The following is a 12,498-nucleotide window of genomic DNA, read 5'->3' on the forward strand; positions in this document are numbered from 1 at the left end:
TTATTTTGGTTAACATATACATATTTGTATAGGCTTTAAGGATTCAAAATAGCTTAATATACATTATCTCAGCTGAGCCTCACTATAACTCTGTGAGGTGTTACTATTTCCATTTTACAGAGGGGAAACTGAGGCCCAGAAAAATTAAGTAATAATAATGATAGCATTTATATAGAAATTTAATGTTTGCAAAGTGCTTTACAAATATTATCTGATTTGATTCTCACTACAATCCTGGGGAGTAGGTACTGTTATTATCCCCATTTTAATAAAAATAAAGGTAATAATAGCTATAGCGTTTATATAATGCTTTAAGGTTTACAAAGCACTTGATATACAACTTATTTGATCTTCACAACAAACTTATGAAGTAGGTTCTGTTATTATCCCTATTTTAAAATTGGGGAAACTGAGTCAGACAGCTGTTACCTAAATTGCCCAGGGTCACTCATCTAAGAAGTATCTGAGGCTGAATTTGAACTCAGGACTTCTTGACTCAATCCAACAATGGCCAATAGGATCCACCAGCTGCTCACTCAAGATCCTGCACTTAGTAAGCACCAAATGTGAAAAATGAACTCAGGTCTTCTTGACTCCAAATCTGATATTCTATTCACGTTTCATGCTGCCTCTCATCTTTTCCATTGGGATAGATGCTTGTCAATCTACCACCCACAAATGGATTGTAACTGTGGGTGACTGTTTTGACCAGAATCCACCAGCCAGTGTGTCCTTGACACATGCTGTTGATTTTGTTGAAGAGTTGACAGATGTTAATATTCATCTGTTTCTCAATGGAGCTATTTTGGGTCTCTCACAGAATATAGTACTACTTTGCATTGCAGCCCTGATACAGTTCTTAATGTTGGCTATTTTTGCATTCTCGTTGGCTTCAAGGGCTGCATGTGACTGCAGAAAAGCACAAAGCCCTCAGACTGTGGTCCAGTCACTGTTTATCCCCAGTGTTCTTGGGCATATTTTTAGTAATATTTTATTTATGTCCTACACAACCTTTTAGTATAATAATGAGAGTCCCACAAGGTAGCCTGAAAACTGGGGCTCTTAAAGAGCTGTCCTCAGCTGTGTTCTTTTCCCTTCACACACTGAGGGGGTGGAGGGGATGGGGGAGATGATTTTACCTTTTGTGTGTTCAATGGTCCATAAGACAACTGCCCAACAGTGGCTCCAGTGAAAGTAGGGGCTTTTTCACTTTTTAATTTTGTTTGTTTGTGTACCGAGTGACTAACATTTAGTAGGCACTTAATAAATAATTGCTGGTTGAGTTTATTTGTTTGAAATGCAGCACCCTGTAGCTGCTTCACATGATTGCTATGAAGGGAAAATGAAAACCTCTGTAAAGCTTACAGTTGGAAAGGACCTCAGAGGACATCTGACCCACCCAGCCCCTCTTTTTAAAAATGAAAAAACTGCGGTCCTGGTTGCTGAAATGCCTTCCCCAAGTCATATGGGTAATCAGTATCCAGAGGCAGGATTTGAACTTGAGTCCTATGTCTCCAGAGGCAGTGCTCCTTCCCCTACACCTCCCTTGTTACATACCAGTCATTTTCCCAGAGTCACAGAATTTGAAAGTTAGAAGGGCTCTCATTAGCTCTCTAGGCAAACCCATCCATGAAAGGAATTCCCCCTGTAATACACCTGACAAATGGTGATCCAGATTCTGCTTCAAGACCTCCAAGGAGGGGGAAATTTCCTGTTCTTTAGACCAATTTTAGACAGCTCTAATCAAGATGTGGTTTTTCTTGAAACTGAGCGTAAACTTTTCTCTTTCAACCTATATCTATGTTCCTGCCCTCTGGGGACCTAAATATAATACTCTTCCACCTGACAGTGCTTCAAATATGTAATACAAGCTATCATATCTTCCAGACTAAATCTCCTCTTCTCCAGACAAAACATCCCCAGTTGCTTCAATCAGTTCTTATATGACACGGATCTCAAGGCCTTTTGACATCCTGGATGTCTTTTTTTTGTATTTTTTTTGGAGGGGGGAAGGCAGGGCAATTGGGGTTAAGTGACTTGCCCAAGGTCACACAGCTAGTAAGGGTGTCAAGTGTCTGAGGCCAGATTTGAACTCAGGTCTTCCTGACTCTAGGGCCGGTGCTCTACTCACTGTACCACCTAGCTGCCCCAACATCCTGGATGCCTTGCTCTGAAATTTTCAAGTTTATCAGTGTCCTTAAACCGTGGTATCCAGAACAGAACACAATACTCCTGATGAGGTCTGGCAAGCTCAGAGAGCATCATGGGACTATTAGTAGCCCATACCTGGAAGCCATGTGTCTTTTAGTGCTTGCCAAGATACTATTTGTTTTTTTTCCTGCTGCTACATCACACTGTGATATCGAGCTTGTAGCCTGTTACAGACCCCATATCTTTTTTTTCAGATTAAGTGCCTTCTAATCATCCCTCCCCCATGTTATCTTTGTGAAGTTGATTTTGTGCACAAGTATAGACTTTGCATTTATCTCTATTGAATTTCATCTTATCAAATTCAGCTAAATGCCATGTCCTGATAAAGACCTTTTTGGATCCAGTATATTAGCCATCCCTCCCAGCTTTGTGTCATCTGAAAGTTTGGCAAGCATGCCCTCTATGCCTTTATCCAAGCTATTAATAAAAAATGGTAAACCACACAGGGCCAAGCATGGATCCCTGGGTGCTTCACTGGAGACTTTCCACATTGACATTGAACTTTTAATAACATCTTAGAGTTTAACCATCCAAACAGTTCTGAATTCATCTAATTGTATTATCATCTAATACATGTCTCTCTATCTTTTCCAAAAGAATAGCATGAAATATTTTATCAAACCCTTTGCTAAAAAACTAGGTAAACCATAGCCATGGTTATGGTTTTCCTCCTCTATCCATTAATAGCCCTGTCAAAAAAGGAAGTAAGGTTAGTCTAGCATGACCTTTTCTTGATGAAATAATGCTGACTCTGTAATTACATCTTTCCTTTCTAGATATTAGCCAATTTTCTCCTTAATGATATGTTCTAGGATTAATTAAACTCTACTGGCCTGTAGGATCTAGACTTTATTCTTTTCCCGTTTTTGGAAAATCAGGACAATATTTACCCTTCTTCAATCTTGTAATACTTCTCTCGTTTTCCACGATCCTTCATATATCACTCACAGTAATTCAACAATCATGTTTGCCAGTTCCCAAGAACGTAATTCATCAGAAGTAAGTGATTTGAATTTATCAAGGGCATCCAGGTGCTCTCTTAATATGTCTTTACTTATCTTGGGTATGAATTCCCATCCATTAGTCATTTTTGTTCTGTCATTTCTAGTACAAAGGTCATTCTCCTTGATAGAGAAAAGAAGTGAAATCATAATTGGAGTACTTTGGCTGTTTCTCTGTTGTCGATCAGCATCCCATTCACTCTAAGCAAAGCTCCTATTCCTTCTTTGAGCTTCCTTTTTCTTCCAACAGAATTTAAACAAATCCCTTTTTGTTGTCTTTATCATCCTTTAACCTCCTCAGCTCAGAATGAGCTTTAATATTCTTGATACTCTTTTTTATAGTATTGTGACTTTTCTTCCATCTTTTATGAACTTCTTTTAAAAAAATTAATTGGCTGGAGAGTTCCCTATGCATCCACATTAAACTATTTAGACAAATTTCGTATTTTCTTTCCCTTCTCATTAAAATTGTTTCCCTTTCTGACTTCAGATTTTCATTCTTGGTCATCTGCTGTCCTGTCTGGGCTGATTTCCTCTGTAGATTTAGTCAGTGAGATGTAACCTATTTTTCCTCTAAAATTTTTAAAATCAAATTTCCTAAAAATCTCTGGTAGATGTCAAACAACACACGGATTTCACATCTTTCTCTATCACAAACTCTAGGAGGGAGTTGGTTGCCCCCCCCCCAATAGTTCCCATCATTTCACCCCAGCAACCAATTCTTCCCTGTAAAGAGGAATCAGATCCCAAAATAATGTCCCTTTATTAGTTCCTCCACCTTTTGAATGATGAAATTATTACTAAAGCAAATCAAGAAGTTACTGGAAGTTCTGCTTTTGGCAGAAAAAGAGCTCTAGTAAGATGTCTATATAAACTGAGGTCCTCCATCACTATTATTTTGTGTCTCTATACCTCACTTCTGACCTATTCCCCCAAACTCTTCATCTATTTATTCTTTCTATAGAGATGATCTGTGATATGCTCTCGTGACAAAATAGCTGCTGTTTCGCTTTATTGATCTTAATGTAAATACTTTCCATTATGCTTTCCTTCTCTTGTTCCTATATTTTTTTCCATGAATATACATTAGATTCTGCCAGGCAGAATAATGGATATAAAGCTGAAATTACAGTCAGGAATAGCTGAGTTAAAATCTCGCTTCAGACACTGATTATCTGTATGATTTTGGACACATCTTTTAACCTCTTTCAGCCCATTTCCTTATCTGTATAATGGGGAAAATTATAGCACCCACTTCACAGGATAACTGAAAAGATCAAGTGAGATAATGAATGTAAAACAATTTTCAAACTTTAAAGTGGTGTACAAATGTCAACTATTATCATAATAATACAATGCCATAATACAACGCCCCACAACCTCCATCTATCCTTTTTCTTTTCAATAAGGTATACCTATCCACAACTCATAGTTCAGTCATGGGTTACAACCTATAAAGTCTTAGAAGTGTCCCTGAGGCCAAATTTGCTTCCTTACAGATTAGTACTTTGAGTTCCTCATGTTTGCTGCCTAAACTTTGGGTATTTGTGTATAGATGTTCTGATTCCTTTCTTGAATTTTGAGATGCAGCTAGGGATGCAGTGGATGGAGACCTAGACTTTGAGTCAAGAGGACCTGAGTTCAAATCCAGGCTCAGACATTTACTACCTGTGTGACCCTGGACAAGTCACTTAACCTTTGTCTGACTCAGTTTCCTCAAATTTAAAACGGGGATCACAATAGCACCTACCAACCAGAGTTGTTATGAGGACCAAATCAAATAATAATTGTAAAGCACTTAACACAGTGCCTAGCAAGCTCTTGATACACACTTATTTCATTCATTACTCTGGTGAGTGCAGATAGGGGTGAACTAACAAGACACATAGTATAGTAGAAAGAGCCCTGGATTAAAAGCCTAAAGAATTGGGTTCCACTTCAAGCTCTGCCATTTATAAGCTGTGCTTCTGTGGGTAAGGGCTAAGCTTATTTAAGGCTCAATTTCCTCACTTGTAAAATGGAGATGTTAATATACATCTGCAACCTTGTAAAATTGCTGTGAAGATCATGTGAAATAATTATATATATTATATACTGCATTTATATAAATTCACACACATATGTATGTATGTACACACACACACACACACACACACACACGTATAATTGTAACATTTCGAAAACTCTAAAGCAGAGAGACAAGAGAGTATAGTGGAAAGAATACAGGTTCTAGAGTCAGAAGACCTGGGGTCGAATCCTGTCTCAGATGCTTTCTCTCTTTGTAAATTTGGTCTGCTCGCAGAACTTAAATAATGACAAACCCACTATTGCTCAAGATAGTCCCTTCCACTTTTGGAAAGCTAAGGCCATTAAAAAGTTTTCTCTTATATCCAGGGGTATGCTGATAAATGTTTTACGATGGGCTCTCCAAACCCTAGACATACTTTTAAATTTAATTTACATTATTAACCATTTTTTTCCATCTCTTTCTTAAATTTAGATTATCAACTAACCAACACATTTCCAAGGTACAAACGCTTACAGCAAATGTTTAACAATGGCCCTACAAGTCCTCATGAGCTGGCTGCAGCACAACCCTGAAATTATATTCAGCATAAGTTTACTTCTGTAATTACTATGCATTTCTCCTAGTTCTGCTCTTTGGGGCTAAATGGAGCCCTTCTAATCCCTCTTCTTCAAGTACTCAAAGTTGGCTATCACATAATTTGGACTAAGTCAAAACATTGCTACTCCCTCGCCTCTGTAGGTCTTAGTTTCTTCATCTGTAAATGGAGATAGTTGGGTTCAATAATTTGTAAGGTCTCTTCCTACCTTAAGATCCTAAGATTCTGTTTCTGATTTTTTTTTTTTGACAATGCTGGAATTGCTGAATATACTTAGAATCTGTTGCATGGCTGCTGTTATCCTTCACAATAGCAAATCCTGCAATGACATCACTGAGGCCTATGTACTATCTCAGGATTTCCTTGCCTCCAGACTCCTTCTCACTGAGACTGGGCTGAGGGCCCAGTCACTACAGATGGTGCTTATATGCTCATCTAGAAACGAGGGCGTTGGACCGAGGGACTATCCAGCGCTAACATCTCTAACATTCTATAACCACCAAAGTAGTGTGGTCGGGGGTGCCAAATGACAGTGTGAAGGGAGTTGGTGGGAGTTAAGGGTGGGGGCGGGGTGTTTCAACAAATATTTGCCCCATTTCCACTTCTAACTCCACACTTCCGTGATTCCCTCTCTACAAAAATGGTAACATTATTAAGTTACGTACCCATTTCCCATTAACTGCACACTTGGGATAGGATGATACACCCTGTTACACACTCTTTTCTGTCTGTCGCAATCCTTTTCATCCGAGTTATCTCCACAGTCATTTTCTCCATTGCATAACAAGTTCCTGGCAATACATCGGCCTGTTTTGAGGAAAAGAAAAAAATATCACATAACAAAATACCTTAATAATTTTTAAAAGGTCTGTTATATAAATTTGGGCTACAAATGCCCCCAGTTTCAAAGCAAATTATAGGGAATGTTCTACTAGTTTGATAAATAGATATAAGAATTTCTAGAAATGGGGCAATAAAAAATAAACTGATTTTTCTTCTTTTTCCTAAGGGGCCAATAAACAACTGAAGTACCAATCCAAATATTTATTTTACTTTATTGGAAAGGGAAACAAATCTTAGAATCTTCTCATTGTATTGAACAATAGACCAAATGTTACCTTCTTAGAGAGGAGAAGCACATACAGTATACTGTATTATATTCCCGCATGACAGAATCAAGCCCATTGAATTATTCTTATTGCTTTTCATAGGACAATGGGAGATTAAACTCTTATTTATGACTACTAGACAAGTAGCCCCGAGAGACTATTGGTAGAGACAATTATAGGTAGACATTTAAATTATTGAAAAGATACCTAAACTACTGAATACCAGGCAAGGTGAGCAGGGATTGTCGCTTCTTGGAACTGAATACCATTAATAATAATCAGTCGTATGTTGGCCACAAAAACAAGGCCATGAAGTCCTGGGAATTTATATGTCACAGAAGAAAATTAAAAATATTTGGCTTCATTCGTAGAACTGACTAATCATTCAAATAATGGAAATGATCTTTTTACAAGAGACATATAATAATAACTTCATTAACTGTAATGATTGGAAAATTCTGATAAAATGGTCTTTGTTAATTGAGAATTTTCCAGAAAGCACATTTCAATTCTTGTTCTAAAACTTTCTAATGTTCATCCCCAACCTCAGTAAAGGGAATGTAGTAAGGCTTTCTTGGATAACTTAAACTCTTATAAGGTATTACTATTACTTGAAGATTAATTTTCATTTTACAAGACTATACATATAGAGGTTATAAGAGATTTTGCTGATTTATATACAGATTCCAAGATACACGGAAAATTTTTTTTTGCTTTGTTTCAAAACAACAAAATTCCTGGTATTTTAGAATGCAATGCATATGAACAATCAGCGTGGTGTAGTGGATAGGGGCCTGGCCTTGGGTTCTGGAAGATGTGGGTTTAAATTTTGTTTCTGACAAATACAAATGTGACCATGGTCAAGTTACTTAATTTCTCAGTGTCCCAGGCGATTCTCTAAGCAGACTGTATAGGGCCCCAACACTTGAGACAAATTCACATGAGGATAGATGGAAGTGTTCTTCCAGAGAGTTTGGTTTGTCACTCTGCTGGGATTGAAAGTGGAGAGGAAGGCTGCCGGGAGAGAGATATTCTACCTGTAGCTGTAATTCTAGGGGAAAGAGGGCAGCTCTCTTTCCCTTCCCCCTCAGATATTGGTGCCTGGTTCAAGGCCTCAGCCATTCTGCTCTAGTAATGGTTTCATCTATAAAGCTGTAAATTATAAATGAGATGCTAGTCTGGAGAAGTTAAGGGAATTTCAACATAAGGAGTTCCCTATAGCTAGGAAATCTGAGGTCAAGAGCATATTCTTTTTCTTTTTTTAAAAAATAATTTATTTTAAACTTAAATACTAAAACAGACAATAAGAAAAGAAAAAAGAAGCATCTTAAACTTAAATGTTAAAACTTTAATGCAAAATAAGAAAAGAAAAAGCATTGCTATGTGCACAGCAGAATGTAATAGAGAATTCAAAATATACAGTAATAAATTTCCATTTCAAACAAACCTATATAATAAATACTATGCATTGTGTTCTGATCTTTTCTTTGCTTCCTTGTAAGTTTTCTTTTGTTCTCTGCTGTGTACTCTTTACTTTGTTCTTTTTCTCCCTTCCCCCACCCAAGATAGCTACAATTAAGAGCAGATATATATGTATATATACATACACACACATACACATGTATACATATATACACATATATACATGTGTGTATATGTATATGTATATGTATATGTATATGTATATGTATATGTATATGTATATGTATATGTATATGTATATGTATATGTATACACATAAGAGCATTCTCCCCGCCTACACACTTAAACCATAGGGGGAAAAAATGAAAAAAAATATTTTTGATGTAGAAGTTAAATACCTAAAAGATTGAAAGGCTTGTTTTTAAAACAGTTTTAACTTATGGTTCATGACTATTTGGTATAGAACCCTGACACTGACTCTTTTAGAAAGAAAAAAGAATATGGTTGTGAGTCTATCAAAATATAGACGAATCACGGTTTAGCACTAACCTCACTGGCTTTAGCATCCTGACACTTGGGTTATCATGCCAGCTCTAGCACTTCCTAACTCTGTGACAATGGGAGAGCCTCCTCTATTATCTAGACTTTACTTTATTCAATTACAAAATGAAGATAATATTTCCTAATAGCTAATAATTACCATTTATACGGAGCATACTTTGTGCCAGGAACTGCGCTCAGTACTTTGCAATGATTGTTCTATTCGGTCCCCGCAACATCCCTGGGAGGTAGGTGCTATTGTTATCCCTATCTTACAGATGTCCCTTTTAAAAATCCACATCAAGAAACTGGGTGATACAGCTGTAACCCCTCCACCTTTCTCATACCGTCTCATTATAGACTTGTCGATGAAGATGTGTTAAACACTTTTGTGAACATGCTTATATTGTTGGTCTAAATAATCTCTTGAGATGATGTAGGGGAAAGAATTTATTAAGCACGTCCCAATATGTCCCATTTGGTCCTCACAACAACCCTGGGAGGTAAGTATTATTTTTATCCTCATTTTACAGTTGAGAGAACTGAGGCAGACAGAGTAACGCAACTAAGTGTCTGAGGTGAGACTTGAACTCAGGGCTTTTATGTGTCATACCACCTAGCTGCTTCTAATGATGATATATTTGATTTATTTATTATTTGCTGGGTCAAGAAATACTTCTTTCACTTTTTAAAAAATTATGTCTGTGATTTCATTGACATAAGGAACTCTTGGTGAGGAAACTCCCAATAGCCACCATGCTGAATGTCATTTGCTCTATAACTGACAGTACTACTGAGTTGCCTAGAGAGGCTAAGGGGTTAAATGACTAGCCAAGGGTCAGAGGGTCAGTTTGCCCCCGGGGAGGGACTTGAACCCAGGCCTTGCTGACTCCTGGATAGCTCTGTAGGCCAGGTTGCCTCAAACTTCCTTGTTATTTCCTAAAACAATCTCCTTTTTAAGCTTCAAAAACTGGTTTCTGTTTCTATTATTCCAAGATTAAGTAATCCGTTTCTTATTCTATATCCTTGCTATCGTTCCTCCCCTTTCGTGGATTTCATAGACTTTAGGCACATTTCTTTCTTTCTTCACCTTTCTAGAATGAAGTGAATGTATCTTACACGTTTACTCTATGCAAGGGATGGGGAATCTGCGGCCTCGAGGCAATATGTGGCCCTTTAGGCCCCTAAGTGAGGCCCTTTGACTGAATCCAAACTTCAGAGAACAAAGCATGTGATTTTGAGACTGAAGGTTCCTCACCCCTGCTCTGTGCTTATACACGGCCCCAAACTCTTCCTCACTTAAATTGGATCTATTTTTAGTCTTTCTTTTAACCAGAGTGCCTTAGTCGTAAATGTCAATGGTGGTCCAGCTGGGACTGGGTTATGTCAGAGCCTCAGGCAGTTCTGGTGCCAGAGCTGGGAAAATACATGCTGGGGCAGTCAACAAGAGGAGTGACCTCAAATCAACTTTTTAAGACAAAAACCAACTGAGCAAGGGCATAGGAGCTGGAGAGGAGAGATCTGGAGGCAGATAGGTAGGCTTGGTGTTAAGGAAGATATGAGTTTAAATCCTGCTTTAGGTACTTACTAGCCTTGGACCCTGGGAAAGTCATTTAACCTTTATGGACCTTAGTTTCCCCATCTGTAAAATGAAGAGGTCAGACCCAATGACCTTTAAAGCCCCTTCTAGCTCTTGGGCTTGTCCTTCATTTTTGAAGAGGACCATGACATCAGGGAGATGATGACATGACTTGCAGTTGACTTTGATTTGGGTGAGGGAGGGCTGTGCAAGGTCACCAGCCTCATTTTCTCCTCCAAAGCCATCCCTTCTAGTTCTAAATCTATGTTCTATAGTGTTGGATCATGGGTAACTAGACTCCATGGATAGAGACCCTGGGATACCATGAGGCCACTGATGGGGAAACTATTGAAGGACAGAGATGGCCCGATGAGGAAATCATGCAAGGTACTGTCATCCAGCATTTTGGGAGGGAGGACATCTAGAAGCTTCCTATTTTAAGTAATTGTTCTTTTTGACTAGTCAATTATTTCTACCTCTAAATTTCAGTGCCCTGGGACAAACCCCTAATTTCTCTGACCCAGTTACAGCTCTGTACTATGGTTTGGCATAAGATTCTGATTAAGAGCATAGATTTTTCTAAGTATGTTATGATGGTCTAAAGTGTAGCACAACAGCCAAAACTTTTGGTCACATACAATTTGACTTTACCTATACAGACACTGAATGTGTGTGTGTGTGTGTGTGTGTGTGTGTGTGTACACATGCACAGGTGTGCACACATATGTACACATCTATACGTATGTGTACATATATGTGTGTGTGTGTACATATATATGTGTAATCCTTTGATTTTATATCAGAACTAATAATAAATACTTATTGAGTCCACTAAAAAAATAAAGCATTATGTAAGATAATACTAGCCTTTCCTTATCTTGTGAAAAAATTTCTTTGGACAAAGGCAGAATAGAATGTATATTCTACTCTCTTTATTTAGATAAATACATGCACACATAAATACACATCTGTATATATATATGTCTCCAAATATCTCTCTATAGATACATAGATATCTATTTAAATATTGATATAGTTATAGATATCACTAAATATCAAATTTCAGATCCAAGACCTTAATTTTATGATTTTCTTGAGTTTTTTTGTTTTTAGTTTACAGCGCTCAGTGCCACATAATTTTGAGTTCCAGATTTTCTTCCCCCCCTTCCCCTCCTCCCTCGCCAAGACAGCATGGAATCCAATATATCTTCCACACATAACTTCACATTGAACTTATTTATACAACAGTGAAGTCGTAAAGAAGAATTATGACCAATGGAATGAATCATGAGAAAGAAGACACAAAACCAAAAAAAAACAAAAACAAAAACAAAAAAGAAAAAAAAAAGGTAAGGATAAAGTGTGTCTCAATCTGCATTCAGAATCCACAGTTCTTTCTCTGGATGTAGACAGCTCTCTCCATCATGAGTCCTTTGGAGTTGTCTTTGCACCTTGTATTGCTGAGAAGAGTGAAGTCTATCAGGGTTAGTCATCACAGAATCCATATATCTGTGGTTGTGTATAATGTTTTCCTGGTTCTGCTCTGCTCGCTCAGCATTATATCATGTAGGTTTTTCCAGGTTATTATGAAGTCCATATCTTCCCTATTTCTTATAGTACAATAGTATTCCATTACCTTCATATACCACAACTTGTTCAGCCATTCCCCAATTGATGGGCATCCCGTTGATTTCCAATTCTTTGCTGCTACAAAAAGAGCTGCTATAAATATTTGTGTACATATGGGTCCTTTTCTCACTTGTGTGATCTCTTTGGGAAGTGGTATTGCTGGGTCAAAGGATATGCACATTCTCATAGCCCTTTGGGCATAGTTCCAATGTGCTCTCCAGAATGGCTGGATCAGTTCACAACTCCACCAGCAATGTAACAAAATTCCAATTTTCCCACATTCTCTCCAGCATTTATAGTTTTCCTGTTTTGTCATTTTAGCCAATCTGACAGGAGAGATGTGGTACCTAAGAGTTGTTTTGATTTGCATTTCTCTAATCAGT

General features: G+C 37.7%; 1 protein-coding gene across 1 annotated transcript in view; it reads right to left on the reverse strand.

Annotated features, from left to right (window-relative positions):
- C6 (complement C6) overlaps positions 1-12,498 on the reverse strand; it is a 90,276-nt gene that overhangs the window by 49,786 nt on the left and 27,992 nt on the right. The window contains exon 5 of the mRNA XM_036759354.1: positions 6,502-6,643. Within this exon, the coding sequence (XP_036615249.1) occupies positions 6,502-6,643 (142 nt within the window). The remainder of the gene's footprint in view (positions 1-6,501; positions 6,644-12,498) is intronic.

The sequence above is a fragment of the Trichosurus vulpecula genome, chromosome 1 (genome assembly GCF_011100635.1).
Source record: "Trichosurus vulpecula isolate mTriVul1 chromosome 1, mTriVul1.pri, whole genome shotgun sequence".
NCBI classification, from domain to species: Eukaryota; Metazoa; Chordata; class Mammalia; order Diprotodontia; family Phalangeridae; genus Trichosurus; species Trichosurus vulpecula.